Source organism: Malania oleifera, chromosome 8 (assembly GCF_029873635.1).
Source record: "Malania oleifera isolate guangnan ecotype guangnan chromosome 8, ASM2987363v1, whole genome shotgun sequence".
In the NCBI taxonomy this organism is placed as follows: domain Eukaryota; kingdom Viridiplantae; phylum Streptophyta; class Magnoliopsida; order Santalales; family Ximeniaceae; genus Malania; species Malania oleifera.
In genome coordinates, this window is record NC_080424.1 from 51,584,710 (window position 1) to 51,603,397 (window position 18,688).

Consider the following 18,688-nt stretch of genomic DNA (forward strand, 5'->3'; position numbering starts at 1 on the left):
AATTAGATTTTCGATTTACTTAATCAAATTTCAAGATATTATACTAATGAATTTTCTCAATTTAACTTCTTAAATTGATGTCATTTAAAATATTATTTTACTAGAGTAAAAGTCTGAAAAGTTTATTTTTGTTAATAAAATTAAATATTAGAAATTTTTTTCAATAATTTTTAAAACTTTAGAGGCGGATTGTCATGTTTGAAAAATTTGTAATTGGATTTTATCTAATTTTTTTATTAAATTTTGAATATTATACTTTGCTCCCCCACACTTTACTTTTCAAGTTTTTGAAAATTTCTGAAGTTCTTTCATCTTTTGAATATTATGTTTGGCCCAGAAGCAACTCTAATTGCGTAGCGCGGGCGCCCAGGCTTGGGCTGTTTGTCCAGCGAGGAACAGGTAGCAGTTTTCGGGGAAGGACCTTGGTTTCGCGGATTGTCGGGAGTTAAGGAGGATATCTCCAGTGAAGGAGCCCGTCCCTCACCCATTGCAAACTCCCTGGGAGTTCGCCGTCTACTGATTCAGTTTGTCTGCTTTGCTTTTGAGTTTTGAGACCAGTTGAAATTATGGGTAAAAATTTTCTCCATTTCTCAGTTTCTTGTTGAGCAAATGAGAGAGAGCTATTGGTACTATCCCTCTCCTTCTGGGAAAATGTCGTGCGCATGCTAGTTTCTGATGGTGGCTCTGGTTGATTAATTTGCCAGTATCTTGCCCCCAAATTGCGTTTATTATTATTATTATTATTATTATTTTATTTCTTCTTTTGCCTGCTTCCATTCTCTGGTTCATGATGCGTTGGGTTTATTTGTTTTCAGCTCTATCAGGCTTCTACTATCATGAACATAAACATAATGAGCTAGAATCACTGCCCAGGTCGGACTTCTAAATGGGTACATCTATTTTTCTCTGAGTCTTTAATTCAAACAGGAAGCGAGCTGAATAATAGAGTAGCGTGTTCTCATCCTCTTCTAGATGACAAATCTCTTCTGAAAAGGTTAGTGTTTTCATGAATTCCCAGAGAGTTTCTTGTTGTAAATCTCGCTGGTTCTCCTCCTCCCCTTCAACGATATCGTCTTCACTTCAATGGATCTCTCCCCTCCAGTACATGAAAAAACGCACCTCCCCAAAACCAGATCCTCCGCCTGAAGACACAACTCCAGCCCCGGAAGCTCAGACCAAACCAAAATTTATCTCACATGAGCATGCCATCAACTTGATCAAACGAGAAAAAGATCCACAACGTGCTCTTGAAATATTTAATGCAGTGTCCAAGCAAAGGGGTTTTAATCACAACAATGCTACATATGCTACCATCCTCCACAAACTTGCTCGTTGTAAGAAATTTCAGGCGGTTGATGCGATTATTCATCAAATGACATATGAAGCTTGCAAATTTCATGAGGGTATTTTTCTTAATCTCATGAAGCATTTCTCCAAATCTAAATTGCATGAAAGAGTGCTTGAGATCTTTTATGCAATCCAGTCACTTGTTCCTGAGAAGCCCTCTCTAAAAGCCATCAGCACTTGTCTTAACCTCTTGGTTGAGTCTGATCAGATTGATTTGGCAAAAAAGTTCCTATTGGATTCCAGGAAGAATCTCAGCCTGGAGCCTAATACTTGTATTTTCAACATTTTGATCAAGCATCACTGTAAGAATGGCAATCTTGAATCTGCTTTTGAGGTTGTGAAGGAGATGAAAAAGGCTAAAATCTCTTATCCTAACTTGGTAACCTACTCAACTCTAATGCACGGTCTTTGTGCCAGTGGGAAACTAATAGAAGCATTTGAATTGTTTGAGGAAATGGTCTCAAAAGATCAAATTTTTCCCGATGCTCTAACTTACAATGTGTTGATCAATGGGTTTTGTTGTGATGGGAAAGTCGATAGGGCCAGGAAGATAATGGAGTTCATGACGAAACATGGGTGCAACCCAAATGTATTTAATTACTCATCCCTTATGAATGGGTTCTGCAAAGAGGGAAGAGTGCAGGAGGCCAAGGATGTATTTGATGAGATGAAGAGCCTTGGTTTAAAACCTGATACTGTTGGGTATACCACTTTAATTAATTGCTTTTGTAGAACTGGGAGAATTGATAAAGCCATTGAATTGCTCAAGGAGATGAAAGAAAAAGAGTGCAAAGCCGATACTGTGACCTTTAATGTATTACTTGGAGGATTGTGCAGGGAAAGGAGGTTTGAAGAGGCTGTCTGGATGCTTGAGAGGGTGCCTTATGAGGGAGGTTATTTGAATAAAGCAAGTTACAGGATTGTGCTGAATTTCTTGTGCAAACAAGGCGAAGTTGAGAAGGCAGCTGACTTGTTGGATCTGATGCTGAGCAGAGGTTTTCTACCACATTATGCAACCTCGAATGAGTTACTGGTTCGCCTTTGTGAAGCTGGAAAGGCAGTTGATGCAGCCACAGCATTGGTTGGATTGGTTGAGATGGGGTTTAAGCCAGAGCCCAATTCATGGGTTCTTATGGTTGAATTAATTTGCAGAGAAAGAAAGCTGTTGTATGCATTTGAGCTGCTTGATAAGTTAGTTAGAGCAGGTTGTTAAAGTCTCCACAAAATCCTCAAGGTAAGAAATGGGCAAGGAATTTTGGCTCTTTGGTCTGAGAGCAGTTTAGGAAGAAATGAGTGCAGATGTCATGAGCATGTTGACAATGCCTTTTTGATGCATTTTTGCAGCCCTAAGTATATTTAATTTTTTTAAAGGATATAATCATTTCAACAATCATATTTATTATTGTTAAAATTATATGATTATTATAAAATGTCCTGCAAAATTTTGCTAACATTTTTCTATGCTCAGTGACAATTTCTTATTATTCAAGTGGATGCGGGATTTTTGTGTTAATTTTTGCATTATAAAAAAAGTTAAACTATTTCTAGAAGGCAAAACAAGATTTCATGGTAGTCCTTTTTGTCACAATTTTCATAAATAACATGAATACCTTTACAAACATATCCACTCTTTCCGTGCAATTAGAATGTTTGTTCTTCACCTCCCAAGCAGCTAGGTTTCCACGTCTGCTGTGTGAATGCAGAGCCATCGTTGATAATTTTTCGGCAATGGCAGGAGGGCATTTGCGCTGGAGCAGACTGGGTAATGCCCAGCTTATTCTGGGTGGCTGTTGGCTGTCCTGTGTCAGGTTGCAGGCACGGAGGCAGCAGCACCCTCTGCAGAGAAGAATATGGCAAAATGGGGTTCATGGGTAACCCAAACTCTCTCCTAGGTAAGTTTCATGTCTCTATTTTTACTCTCTCCTAGGTAAGTTTTGTGTCTCTATTTTTAAGTTTTTTTTGATTTTGTTTTTATTTATATTTTGCATGGTTCATGCAAAACTAAAATGACCTTGCTCTTTTTTTTGTGGGTTGTGTTTAAATTAATTTATTAAATAATAGATTTTCTTTTAGGTATAGTTTTAGGTTGTTTATTATTGTTACTTATTATTGTTGTTGTTTTCCGCATTAATAAATTAAAAAATTTTACAAACATTTAAAATTGTAGAAAATTTCTAAAAAAATGCAAGAGTTGGCCAAGGGCTTTTGAATAGGCTGTGGTTTGGGGAGATATGAATTGTTGGCTTCCTGCTCATAAGAGTGCTTTCATTGAAGGTTGATAGTTTTTGGATGCGGCTTTGGTGGCAAATGAATTAGTGGAGGATGATTGGATGTATTGTGGGCAGGATATAGTTCTAAGTCTAACTACTTATAAATTGCACTTTGAGAAAAGTATGCGAGGAGAGCTTGCTAGAGGTTTCTTGGTGGGTTTATGGAAAAAGTGAGGTTTGTGGTTAGATGGGGAAAGCAGATTAATGAGTGTTTTTGTGAATTTTGTTAGAAGGGAATATACTATTTTTGTAATTATGTGGTTTTGGTGGGTGCTTTTTTGTTTTTCATGTCACATTTAGTATATAAAGGGCAGACCTGGACAACACACCGAATGAGTATTGAATGAAAATAGAAAAGTAAATGAACACTTAAAAGTCTTTTAAGTCCATATTTTCACTGCTTATATTTCTTAATGAAAATATACTTCCTGATTTAGCTTCAGAAAAAAAAAACACAAGAAACATAAGATAAAGGAGTGGACATTTCTGAATTACCCTTGCCTGCAATGGAAGAAGCCATAATCTTTTCTGCCTTCTTTGATGAGCAGCTCAATTCTTTGTAATTGTGAGTGAAGAAAAAATTTGAAAGAAAGATTTGGGGATCTCAGATGAGGAAAAAAAATATATATAATGTTGGATTTTTCCTCTGATTTCTCATTGTTTGCTGAACTAACATAATTAGAAAAAACTGTGAATAGTTTTAATACATAGCATGGGGAATGCCTGCTTGAATATATATGCACACACGCACATATAGACATGTGCGCATGGTCCCTGGATTCCCATGTAGTCCATCAGCAAGAAAGTTGAAATTCAATTTTCTTTGTTCACTTCTTATTCTCTTCTTTTTGCTTGAGGGTTGTGGCTATTCGAGCTTGAGGTTTGAAATTATGGTTCAATTTTATAGCAACATTGGCATTTGAAAGGTGATTTTGTGATTTGCATATTTGGTAGCTAGAATTGAAATTTTGATTTTAATCCAAGTGGGTTGTGGCTTTGATGATGATTTAAAATGGAGCTCTAACTGTGATGGTTATTGGTGTTTCAAATTGAGGCTCTGGATGTTTGGTTTGGTGAAAATATGATTTCAATATTCTTTAGGATTGGTGGCCATGGTGGCTTATGTGAGTGCTGCGGATGCTGCCTTTCTTTTATCTCTTTTCTTTTTTGTCATTGATTTTGATTCAATGAATCTCAATAGCTGCGAAGCGCAAACAACTCATTTGTTTGACATTTGGTGTTGTTGGGGAGGGGGAGATGTGAAGGTGATAGTCAAAGCACAAAACCCCAAGACAAATCTTCCCTAGTGCAATTAACACCAAGTAGAATAGTTAATTACCCAATAATATGAAATAATCAGCAACAAAAAAAAAAAACTAACTGCACAATCACAAAGGGAACACCAAATTTACGTGGAAGACCCTTCGGTGTGAAGGGAAAAACCACGAGGCCAAACTCTATGTTAAATATTATGTTACAATATATCTTTTCTAATTAAAACTAGAGGCATACATCAACTAAATTCATTAAGAGTAAGAAATTCTTTGTATACTAACGTAGGACAAGAAGTAAGACCTTGGAAAGATCCTTGCTGGAAAACAATTAAGAAGAATTGGGTTAAGGGATTGTTGTGTCTGTCATTAATTAGGGTAGGATTATGTGTATTTGGGGTTTTTTTGTGATATTTGTGTAAAGTAGGGGTATATTTGTAATGTAATGTAGTTTTAGGGGTTTATGTGTAATTCCATGTAAAGAGGCTTTCTTATAAATGGTGTGTGGAACCCATGTTGTAGGCAGTTGTTAATGAATTTGAATTGTTGAATTGAACATGAGTTTTCCCTTGGTATATCCTCTCTCCTCCTTTCCCCTTCCTTCCTCTCTTCTATTTCTTTTAAATTCTCCAATGGCTGCAGAACCTTGATGCTTTCCCTGCATCACATACAAATGAACATGAGTCATCACCAACAGAAGGTGGAATCAAACTTCAAGAAAATTGGAGAGGTCTCACAAAAAAACAGAGGCTGATGCCCAAGTCATGAAAACCAATGCAAATAACCTCCAAATGACGATCAAACCAACCTGATTGGAGAAAGACAAGTCACAAATATGGTGTCAAAATTTCAGCTTGATTGAATGATAAATCACCATCTGATTGTAACAATCAATTTGACTGCGCAGACACCTCTAACCCCAACTTTCATCAAGTTTTTTTCTCTTCTTTTCCTCTCATATTTCTCCCTTCTTGGCTGTCACAATAATGCACAAAAATGCTGTAACTCTCAGCCATAACTCTCCTTAATTTGCTGCCTTTAATTTCTCAAAAGATGATCAATCATCTTCCAAGAAAATTTTAATTAATTATTTAATGAATCAATCTTTTCATGACACCAATGTGAGCTATTCCAAACACAAAATCTTCTTCCACTTAGGATTGAATTCCACTTGGGCGTTGACCAAGACATCCAAGTGGGGTATACACATGTGGGCCATCCCCCACATAAGAGGGAAACCAAACAAATCTCCCCTATGTGGAAAAATTCACCGTACGGCATTCATGCAACAAGTTTTATGTTCCTCCCTTTGATAAGGATTTTGTCATCATGTTTGTACCATTGTCATCGGTGCAAATCTTTTCAATTTCTAATACACTAGAATCCAACACATCTCTAATCCAATGGTATTTCACATCAATGTGTTTAGATCTTGAATGAGAAGTGTGATTCTAACAAAGATGAATCGCACTTTGACTATCACAATGCAACACATACCTTTCTTGCTTGAATTCAAGCTCCTGTAGAAATCTTTTCATCCACAACACTTACTTTGCAAGTTTCAGTAGCTGCAATGAATTGTGCTTGAGTAGTAGAAAGGGCAACACATTTTTATAATTTTACTACCAAGCTGCAACTCCCTTTGTGAAAGTAACCAAGTACCCCGATGTAAACTTTCTAGTATCAACATCTCTAGCCATGTTTGTGTCTATATAACCAATCAATAATGGTTTTCCATTCCCAAAGCAAACACATGAGGAGGTACCTCGAAAACACATGAGAATCCATTTCACACCATTCTAATGCTCTTTACCAGGATTGGAGAGAAATCTACTAACAACACCAACTACATAAGCTATGTCCGGCCTTGTTCAAACTATTGCATACATTAAACTTCCAAATGATGAAACATATGAAACTCTTCTCATCTCTTCCTCCTCTTTCTCGGTGGAAGGACATTGTTTGGAACTCATATTTATGTGATTAGCAAGAGGAGAGCTAACTACCTTAGCCTTATCCATGTTGAATCTTCCAAGCACTTTCGCAATGTACTTTTCCTGTGTTAACCACAACTTCTTGGCTTTCCTGTGATGAGTGATTTCCATGCCAAGGATTTTCTTTGCTGGCCCTAAGTCTTTCATAGAAAAAGACTTACTCAAATCATTCTTCAATCTATCAATCTTAGACATATCATGGCCAACAATTAGCATATAATCAACATAGAGCAATAAAATAAGAAACTCACATTCAGAAAATCTTCTAATGAAAACACAATGATCAGAAGTAGTTTTCCTATAACCGTGTTGCTTCATGACTAATTCAAACTTTCTATACCATTCCCTTGGTGCTTCCTTCAAGCCATACAAACTCTTCTTTAACCTGCAAACCAGATTTTCCTTTCCTTCCACCTGAAAGCCCTCCGGTTGCTCTATGTAGATCTCTTTCTTTCAAGTCACCATGGAGAAAAGTAGTCTTCACATCCATCTGCTCTATCTCCAAATCCATACTAGCTGCTAAACCAAATACCACTCTGATAGAATACATCTTTACAACTAGAGAAAAAAATATCATTGAAGTCAATTCCATGTTTTGGACTGAAGCCTTTTGCAACCAACCTTGCTTTGTACCGAGGTTGTGAACTATTTTCTTTAGTCTTCAATCTGTATGCCCATTTATTATTCAAAGCTCTCTTGCCCTTAGGCAATTTTATCAGCTCAAATTTTCAACTCTTCCTGCATAGCCTTCAACCACGTTTCTTTGTGCTCATGTGTTATAGCCTCATTGTAACACTCAAGTTCTCCTTCATTAGTGAGCAATATGTTTTCATGCGGGGAATACCTGCTTGAAGGTTGGTGGTCCCTCGATGATCTCCTTAATGGTAGATGAAATGAAACTAGTGGTTGCTCTTCTTATTCAGTTACCTCATCACTAACTGTAAGTGGATCTACATCACATGGATCACATTGATCATCATGTGCATCATCTCCAACCTAATCTGAACTCGTGGAAGGAGGAATTAGATCTAAATCAACCTAGTGGCCACAATTTTTTTACCTTTTCAACAACCTTTTGGATGTCTTCAATTGTATGATCTTCAACAAACACAACATCCCTGCATCTGATCAATTTCTTCTCAAATATATAACCTATACCCAAAACTGTCAAGCCTATATCATAAAAAGATACATGACTTCGTTTTTGCATCAAGCTTTGATCTCTTATCCTTAGGAATGTCAAGTGAATGTTAGAAACATCTTTCCTGCTCCCAATTCTTTTTAGCATGTCGTGCTATAAAGTAATGCATGGAGAGAGATTTATCAAATGGACTATTGTACTTAGTGCCTCACCCCAAAAATTTTTGGCAAATTATCATGTGATAGCATGCATCTCACACTCTCTACCAGAGTCCTGTTCATTCTTTCTGCCAAACCATTCAATGGAGGAGTTTTCTAATGTCGAATGCCTTGAGCTCTGCAATACTCATCAAATAACCCTAAATATTTACTACCATTATTTGATGGGATGCACTTCAAATTTCTACTTGTCTCTCTTTCAACACTAGCCTGAAGTTGCTTAAATACATCCGACACTTGGTCTTTGGTTCTCAAGGTGTACACCCATACTTTCTCGGAATGATCACCAATAAAAGTAACAAAGTAGAATGCATCACCAAGTGTTCTAATTTTCATAAGACCACACACATTTGAATGCTCTAAATTTATAACATTAAATTTTCTAAATGAAGGAGAACTTTTAAAGGAAACTCTATTTTGCTTCTTAGCTAAACAATGGTCACAAGACTTTAGAGACACACCTTTCATTTTTAGAAGAAATATTTTTCTGTCTAGAAATTCAAGTCCCTTCTAACTCATGTGTCCAAGTCTCTTGTGCCACAATTCCAAAACTGAATCATTCTCCACTGTATTAATCAAACTCTTGGAGAGTTTTGCCTGCATCAAGTAAGTGTAGAACACTTTTTCCCTTTAGCAATAAACACAGAGGAGCAAAAAAAAAAAAACCATAGAACCTTTAGTGAGCTTCCATCGCCTATCACCAAAGGTGTCACAGTATCCCTCATTGTCAAGCTTTCCTACAGAAACTAAATTTAGTCTAATATCTCGAATATGTCTCACATCTCTAGGAATTAACACGTTGGCATTGCTAGTTTGCAAGCATACATTTCCTATGCCAACAATTGTACATAAATCATCTTTCTCTATCTTTACCACACCAAAATCACCACACCAAAATCACCAAGTGTATATGATAAGAAGAAATCCCTTTTGGAAGTGGCTTGAATGGAGGCACCACTATTTATTACCCAGCTAGTATCTTGAAAAATAAGATTAATTTCATCATTATCACTAACAATAAGAAAACCATCAAAAGTAGTAGCAACCCTGTCCTTGTCTTCATTTGTCTTGTCATCTTTTTTTTTTCTTTTAGTTATTTTTTTTTTCCACTTTCAGCAATATTTCTTTATGCCTTCTCTTATCACAAGCAAAGCATTCAATGTCTTTCCTTGAACAGGACTTGCTTATAAATTCATTACAATATCTAGGACCTCTACTTTTGTTTCTTCTCTTGTTTTCTATGATAAGAGCTTCTAGTTGAGAAGATGAAGAACCTATAGTTTTTCTCTTTGTATCTTCATTCAATATACTGCGTTTTACCAAACTCATAGACACAACTCCTTTAGGGGCCGAGTTTTGTGCTAGACACTCCGAAAGTATCCTAACTTTTTGGTAAAAAACCAAGAAGCCATAAAGCCTGCACCTTATCAAAAGAAATTTTCATAGGAGCCAACTAATTTATAATTCCCTGCATTTCATTCAAATGATCGGTAATAGGAGTACCATCCTAGTTCGTCAAATTCATAAGCTTCTTTATCATATACAATTTATTTCTTCTTGTTTTATAGCATAAAGCTTAGCCAACTTTGTCCAAAGTAAGTGTGCTGATTTCATTGGCCATGGTTATGGACATTACAATCAATCCATCGCCGGATATAACCATATACTTGTCTATTGAACAATTTCCAATCATCATCAGTTTTGTTGCTAGGCTGTTGTTTTTAATCCTGGTAGCAGGTAGCATGACATAACGGTAATAGGTGTAACACGAAGCAGGAGTAGCGGATGTTACATAACGGGAAGTAAGTGTAACGACCGTGAATTTTTCTCAATCACGCACAACCTCGTGTATATTAGTGTATTTGCGTGTTTTAACCTTTTAACCCTACTTAGAAAAGTTTTAGTGTATTTTGGATCCTTTAGTTCAACTAAGTTGTTTGGTAAGTGCAAGAAATTTACATTTATTTTAAACCACCATTGACAGAAAAATTGTGTATTTATACTTTCTCATTGTTCTTATGCATTATAAATTCTTACGTGTGATGAATTAATTAATAAAAAAAAATACATTATACACTCCATTAATTTATTACACACATAAGACATACAAATAATAAAAATATAAAAAAACTAGAAAAGAAAAGAATGTTGAAGTTGAAAATAGAACAAAAATATTAAATTGCTAATATTATCAAAATAAAATATTTTCCTAATAAGTCAGTATTTTCAAATTGTTAATTAATGCATCTCTCATGAGTATTTTAAAAAAAAAGTAAATTTTGTATTATTATCATCCTCATTATAATCTTTCCTTCCTTTTGTGACTAACCGTATCCAAAAAACCATTATGTAATGGCATTACATAATGATCGCGACCATTATTTATAACCATGCACTAGGCTTAGCTGACTCACCAAGAATTGGAGCATGATAATTTTTACAATAAAAGTAGGTCCTTCATTTTTCCTTTTCAAATATGATAATTACTTCTGTTTAAATAAATTATTCTACTAGTGTTCACTTCTATATGATTATGCACCAACCAAGCTCTAATACCATTGTTGGGGAAGGGGAGATATGGAGGTGATGGTCAAAACACAAAATCCCAAGACAAACCTTCCCCTAGTCTAATTAACACTAAGTAGAATAATTAATTACCCAATAATTTGAAATAATCAGCAGTAAAAAAAAATACAAACCAACCACACAGTCACAAAGAGAATACCAAATTTATGTGAAAAACCCTTTGGTGTGAATGGAAAAACCATGAGACCGAAGTCTGCTTCCAATCTTTCACTATGTCAGATAGTAGGTTACAATAGGTCTTCTCTAGCTAAAACTAGAGGCATACATCAACTAAATTTATCAAGAACAATAAATTCTTGGCATACAAATCAACATGAGACATCACCAACAAAAGGTGGAATCAAACTTTAAGAAAAATGGAGAGGTCTCAGCAAAAATAAAAGCTGCTGTTCAAACCACAAAAACCAATGCAAATGACTTCCAAATGATGATCCAACTGACCAAATTGAAGGAAGACAAGTCACAAACATGATGTAAAAAATTCAACTCAATTGGGCGATAAATCACCATTTGATTGTAATGAAAAGATGAGAAGAAAACTTAATGAAAGTTGGGGTTAGAGGTGTCTGCGCAATCATATTGATTGTAAACTTTCATTAAGTTTTCTTCTCATCTTTTCCTCTACCTTTGTCCCTTCTTTGCTGCCACAATAATGCATGAAATGCAGTAACTCTCAGCCATAACTCTCCTTAATTTGCTGCCTTTAATTTCTCCAAAGATGATCAATCATCTTCTAGGAAAATTATAATTAATTATTTAATGAATCAATTGTTTCATGATACCTAAGTGGGTATTCCAAACCATAAAAATCTTCTTCTTACACTTAGGCATGGATTCCACTTGGGCATTGGCCAAGACATCCAAGTGGACCAATACACATGTGGGCCGCCACATAATGGTGAAACCCTACAGGTATGATAGTGATGCGTTTAGTTTGGGAGAATGGTGGTGATTCATACACTTTGGGTTTGCTTCTCATTTTCTAATTTCAATTTGTGGTTCAAATTGAGGCTTTGGATTTTTGGTTTAGCGAAACTTATCATTTCAATATAATAGATGATTAGTGGCCACGCTGGCTAATGTTATCATTATAATTTTTCTATTATTTATAATATTGATTTTGATTTTCATGAATCTTTGTTGCTGTGAATGACTCATTGGTTTGACAGTAATGGGTTTAGTTTTGGAGGTAGTGATTCGTGCACTGTGTGATTGCTTCTCATTTTTCTGCTTTGGTGGATTATGATAGTGTTTGAGGTCATGAACAGAGTTACTGTGTATATTTGGGTGTTTGGAGAAAGTCCTTGTGCTATGATAATTCATGTAATTTTTAGTTTGTAATGACTTTTTTCTTTGCTTCCAACTTTCTTTTGAGTTTACATCTGTTTTTTTTTTTTGGCTGCTTAAATTGAAATTTGGATTTATTTGTTTAATTGGATCACCATGAGTTCTTAATCTCAGCCTTTTGAAGTTCCAAAACTGTGCTCACTGTTTTCTTTGATTGTCTCTTCTTTTAAAAAAGCTCATTTATATGCTAATGATTCATATAATTTTGAGACATTGGCTATAAACTGTATGGAAAGGTTTTAGTGAAAAAGGTTTTGGTCAACTCAATTGTTTACCATATATGCTTTGGGTTGTATTTTTGTTCCAGATCTTGCTAGGAAGCTTACAACTGCTGACCACTAGATTTTATTGAAGCCTTAAAAATATTTCTAAATTTTTGGGTCCTGGGCTATGGGTTTGTGTTTTTTTTTTTCACTTAATCATTGGAATTGTTGAAATCTGCATTTCTATTTAATGCTGATAATCTAAGCCATTCTTATATTTTGAATTTTTTTTTTTTCCTTTTATCTTTGTCTTATTTGTGTATGAGGGAAATTTTCAGGAATATATGAAGGAAATTTGATATAATATTTATTACTAACTATTACATTCATAGCTAAACATAAAGAAGGATGGAGGATTGGTAAAACCTGTAAAATAGGAGGGATAAGATGAAGGTAAACAGGGTGCACTGCCTATTAACACATTCTAGTTTATTCTATCCAATTCATTTGGAGATGCAAAAGCTAGAAAAAGGAAGAGTAAGGACTTAGGAAATGTAAAATGTATAAAAAGTGAGGATGATATTGTCTTGATTAACGTTGAAGACATAAAAGATAGATGGTGAAGTTGTTTTAGTAAGTTATTTAATGAAAACTAAATAGAAGACTTAAACTTAGATTTGACAAATGAGGAAAAGACAAAATATGAGATTTATTCGCAAAATTAGAGTTGATGAAGTTAAGTTTGCACTAAAAAAGATGAAAAATGAAAAAGGTATAGGACCAAATAACATCCTAATTGAAGTTTGGAAATGCTTAGATGATAATGGAATTACATGGTTAACTAATTTATTTAACCCAATTATAAAAACTAAGAACATGCCAGATGAATGGAGGAAAAATACTTTAATACCTATATGCAAAAATAAAGTTGATATTCAAAATTGTAATAACTATTGTGGAATTAAACTTGTGAGTCATACGATGAAATTGTGAGAAAGGGTAGTTGAACAAAGATTAAGGCTAGAAACGAAGGTCTCAGAAAATCAATTTGGTTTTATGCTTGGGAGATCTACTACAAAAGTTATATATCTTTTAAAAAGATTAATGGAAAGGTTTAGGGAAAAGAAGAGGGACTTGCATATCGTATTTATTGACTTAGATAAAACATATGATAGGGTACGTAGAGAAGTTCTATGGTGAGTTTTAGAAAAGAAAGGTGTATGTAGTTGGTATATTGATATCATTAAGGATATATACGATGGAATCAAAACTAGTGTAAGGACTATAGATGGAAAAATTAGCGAATTTCCAATCACCGTAAGTGTACATCAAGGATCTGCTTTGAGCCCTTAGCTTTTTGCTTTAGTGATGAGTCAATTGACTAAGAACATTCAAAATGAGGTGCCATAGTGTATGTTGTTTGCAGATGATATTGTATTGATTGATGAAACTAGGGGTGGAATAGAGGTTAAGTTGGAATTATGGAGAGAAGCTTTGGAATGTAGAGGCTTTAGGATAAGTAGAAATAAGAAAGAATATATGAAATGTAATTTCAGTAATGGTCGGAGGAATATTGGAGATAAAGTTAAACTTGATAATGAAGAAATAAATAACACTTGTAGATTTCAATACCTTGGATCTATTATGCAAGTTAAAGGAGAAATTGAAGATGATTTGATGCATAGAATTAAAGAAGGTTGGGTAAAATTGGGAAGTGCTTCAAGTGTGCTTTACGATCGTAGATTACTCTTAAAATCAAAAGGGAAGTTTTATAAGACGACTATAAGACTAACTATGTTATATGGATAAGAATGTTGTGCGAAGAAAAAAATAGAATATCCAAAATGCAAAAGTTGCCGGGATGAGAATGCTTAGATGGATGAGTGGTATAATACTAAAAGATAAATTAAAGAATGAACATATTCGTGATAAGTTAGGTGTAACTCTTAGAGAAGATAAGGGAGGGACGATTCAGATGGTTTGGGCACTTGCAACGTAGGCCACATAGTGCCCCAGTAAGGAAGAGCGAGTTAGTTACTGTGGGGGGTAGTAGAAGGGATAAGGGTAGACTTAAAATAACTTGAAATGAGATAGTGAATAAGGATTTTATAGCCCTAAATTTTTCAAAAGAAATGGTTCATAATTGCATAAATTGGCGGAAAAGGTTTTATATAGCCGACCTCACCTAGTGGGACTTAAGCTTTGGTTTTGTTATTGTTGCATTCATTTGGGGATGCATTGGAATTTCAGAGAATACTGAAGCAGGATATGAGACTAACAGTAGTTGAATCAATAACTACATTCTTAGTGGTTTTGCTCACCATATAAGTTTTCTTATGCTTAGTTGGTGTTATCTTACATTTAGTAATAAATTGATTGATGTGTTTGTGCTTGTGACAGTTATAATTCATGTGAGATTGTCATTCTTAATGCATAACGTGGAGTTGACAATTTTTGCGTGTGTGTGTGTTTGAAACAACTTATTTAGCTTTCTTCCCCCTTGTTTCTATCCTCCAATTTTAAACTTTTTCATGAAATATAAATATCTTTGAAATTAAAATTTCTTTCTGCTAAACCATGATTATGACTGCAAAATACTGCTTAAAAATAGGAAAGAAGTGGCTTAAATAGACCTATTAAAGAGATAAATGAAGAGGAAGGGGGTTTATTCTGAAATATGGACATAGTCCCTCCAAATCCAATGGTTTCTCTTGCTAGAGCAAGTTGTCATGCTGTGAACTTGTTGGCTTTGATCTTGGGGTGAAAAGCGAATAATGTCCTTTTGTAAAGGGTTACTGGGGAAAGGCTTAGGACACACACACACACACACACACACACATAAGTGAATATATATATATATATATTCACTTATGCTCCAATTTTATTCCCTTGAGATCTATTGATTGCATAATTTGCATTTAGGAGATCAATTGGTGAGATGCTCCACATTTTTGACATCCTCAGTCATTATGATTTTTTGTTTATGTAAAATATAATGCATCAAACAATTTCATCCATTTTGCAAATGTGTTCTATCTTTCTGAATGCCTTTGGCTTTAATATTTTTTGGTTTGACAAAGTTAGAACATATGATGACAAAAGATTTATTAGACTAAAATATTATTGGATATTCTATGCTAGAACACCACATTATTTATCATCTGTATCTCACCTATCATTGGAACAAACACGCCCATTATCTAAGCATTTGACATCACTAGGATCATTATTTTTATGTTATCATACAATTATGCAACCTCATGTATGGATCAATTTTTGCAGCTACATTACTTGAAATTTGTGGATTTATGGTACCAGAGTCAGAGATCCGTTTTAATTACTGGAGTTCTTTAATTACTGAAGCCCACTTTGAGAAGTCTTGTCCTTCTAGAAGAAATTTGCTGAGGAACGTAAACGACAAAGGGATGTCTATTACCTGTACCACTACCGAAACTCTTGAAAGAATTGGCTAGTTGGTACTAACATCCTTACAAGCCCATCCATTCATTCTTGTACTTCTTAATATTTTTTTTAAGTAAAAATTATAATTCTGCTCCACTTTATCATTATTTGCATTTTTCGATAAACATGTATTCAACATAGGTGAAAACATATTTGCTTGGGGTTCTCATTTTCATCCTAGGTACTGTTAAATCCCTGGCAGAGTGATCAGGTTTCTCACTATTAATGGCATGTTTAAAACCAAAAAAGTTACCATCAACTATGTGAACAATTGCACACGAGCAGAAAGCGTTATATGCTGACAATTCAATGATGAAGTGGGCTTCATAACTACAAGCATTGCTCCTTATTTTAGAATTGGCCACAGGCTTGATTGTTGTGAAGCGTATATAGCTAGAAGGCAAGATGGATAGAAGCCCCCTCCCTGTATTTTGGAATCTTAGTTGTGGAGTCATAGATTAAGTGGTCAAACTAATCATATAATTTGAAAATAAAATTCTTGAAGATTCTTTAAATTGTATGAACACATCCATGGCATCCTTAAATACTACAGTAGGAGTACCTTTAAAACCGAAGAGAGGTGCTTACCATGTTTGCTCTTTTCATCCTATTTACAAAGCATTCATGCAAAGAAACAAGTTTATAGGAGTAAAATGTAAGTTTGATCATCTAGGTGCCTCAAATGCATGTATTCATGTACTTGCGTGCAAATGAACACAGTTATATTTGTTCATGTGTGAGGCTTATGTCTTTGTTTTGTCATTTTGCAAGCTTTCATAGGATAAAGTGTTCAAATGTTGAAACTCTTGCATCTACAAAGTTGATGCATTTTTGTGTTGGAAGGTCTAACTGATACTTTGCTGGTTTAATTTGCTGTTTGTGATGGCATGATTTCAGTTTGAAAGATGGTTTTAATCTTTCTTAAATAGTATATGTTAGAAACTTGCATGGTTTAAGGTGATTACTTTCTATTACTATTACATTAATTAGTGCATTACAACCTTTGCGGACATAGATTGTTAAAATCAATTACAAACACACCCCTTTTGCGTACTCATGAAGACCATAAAATTGTGATATGATAGTTGCATCATGCAATTGTTTGTTTTCTAGTACACCAATTGGGAAGAGGAACATCATTGCTTTTAATCGTTAAACTAGGTCTACTTATGCTTTTGTTTAAAATTTGGAACATAGTTGAAAGAGTTAATTCACAATGGTGCAAAAACTATTTTAAGCCTCATTTATCCTTTCTAAGATGGCTTTATATTTGAATATAGGGTAATAGCCTGCTAAACCCTAAACTCTGAACTCTATCATCATTTTGATAAGGTAAGCATAGAAGTTGTGTAAATAAAAAAAAAAAAAATTTATAGCACATGCCTATATTTCCTACTTGCACAAATTAAAAATAAATTTGTTTTGCTCATTTAGCGACAAGCAGTAGCTCATTTATCTCTCTTCATTGCTTTCTAAGGTTTGAACTTAATATTGATAAATGTGTATGTGTGTGTGTGTGTTTTTTTTTTTTTTATAAATAAAACTCACTTGATGTTTTCATTGAACCTGAGATTATCTTGGATGGTCATTTGATGTACCACTAGATGATATAGAGCAAGACAATAACAAGTTTTAAGTCCCACTAGTTGAGGTTGACTACATAAATCCTTTTTCACTAATCCACACAATCGAGGGAATTTTCCTTGACCATCGTAAGAGCTATTAAATCATTACTCACAATCTCATTCCATAATATTTTAGGTCTATACGTATCCCCTCTATTATGAGTAACAATGACTAGCTCACTCCTTGGTGTACTATATGACCTGCATCTCAAATGTTCAAACCATCTTAGCCACCCATCTCTTATCTTTTCTTTTACTTGTGCTATGCCTAACTTATGGTAGATATGTTTATTCCTTCATTTATACTTTAATATTATATCACTTATCTAACTTAGCATTCGCATTTTGGAAACTTTTACCTTTTGGGTATGTTGTTTCTTAGTTGCTCAACATATTATTTCAAAAACATGACATGTTGTCAACTTTTACTTTTTTTAGATATATTATTTCTTAGTTACTTTGATCCACCAAGCAAGATTGGTCTTATAGGTGTCCTATAAAACTTTCCTTTTTTGGGGTATTTACGATCACTCAACTTGCCTTATGTATTATGTTGCGGAATGAAAAAGGCGAATGACCTTCGAGGAACTTTTCGATCACGATTACCTGAAAAAGGATGAAGTAAGAGTGGCTTGGAGGACTTGGGGTGTACTTCAGGGGATTACTTTCGATGCCTAAGTAAGAGATTTGTTAGAGGTTATAAGCAATAGTAGAATAGGTTGGAATGAGATGCCTTACCTTTTTGCAGTGCCCCCTTTTATATTGGTGAGATTTGACCCTTAGAAGATTTGCTATTTATGAGCGTGTTATGGCACTTGGCGTGAATCCTTCTGGTTATTATAGTGCTGGCGTGAATCACTTTGGTCATTATAGCGCTGACGTCAATCGCTTCGATTGAGCAATTGACTTGGGTGGTGATTGCCCTCATTGATGTAGTGCCTTAATTCTCTAATTTATGGCAGGTTGATTTTTTGACATTGATATATTTGGGGCATATCAATTGCCCCCCCTTTTAGTTGCGAACTTTGAAGCCCGTTTCCAAAGTTCAAAAGTTGTCATTCTCTCCTCTCTTCTTCTACTTTTTTTTTTTTTTTTACAACTTGTAGGAGCCATCTTTTTTGAGCTAAAGTCATGACATTGTTGGCTTATCCGAGCTAGTATTGCTTGATGAGCTGATCTCCATTCCTAACCGGTTGGGCAACTTGTCGAGTTGAGGTCGTGGCA

At 34.8% G+C, this 18,688-nt stretch overlaps 1 protein-coding gene across 8 annotated transcripts; it reads left to right on the top strand.

The window, feature by feature from the left end:
- Nucleotides 1-267: 267 nt before the first annotated feature.
- LOC131162333 (pentatricopeptide repeat-containing protein At5g18475) lies at nucleotides 268-16,014 on the top strand. 8 transcript variants are annotated; one of them, XR_009138746.1, is made up of 5 exons: nucleotides 312-570; nucleotides 816-994; nucleotides 1,103-2,581; nucleotides 3,020-3,239; nucleotides 15,660-16,014. XR_009138746.1 is itself a non-coding variant. In XM_058118690.1 (3 exons), the coding sequence occupies exon 2, from the start codon at nucleotides 1,007-1,009 to the stop codon at nucleotides 2,558-2,560; it is 1,554 nt and encodes a 517-aa protein (XP_057974673.1). In that variant the 5' UTR covers nucleotides 268-570; nucleotides 816-1,006; the 3' UTR covers nucleotides 2,561-2,581; nucleotides 15,660-16,014. The 8 variants fall into 8 exon arrangements, 3 of the variants coding, with proteins under 3 accessions (XP_057974673.1, XP_057974672.1, XP_057974674.1); XR_009138745.1 differs by having other exon boundaries at nucleotides 3,083-3,239; XR_009138747.1 differs by having other exon boundaries at nucleotides 816-890; nucleotides 1,019-2,581.
- The last annotated feature ends 2,674 nt before the right edge of the window (nucleotides 16,015-18,688 follow it).

What these genes read in the sequence shown, in the direction of transcription:
- LOC131162333 (XM_058118690.1), top strand. Translation starts at nt 1,007, where the DNA reads ATGAATTCCCAGAGAGTTTCTTGTTGTAAATCTCGCTGGTTCTCCTCC.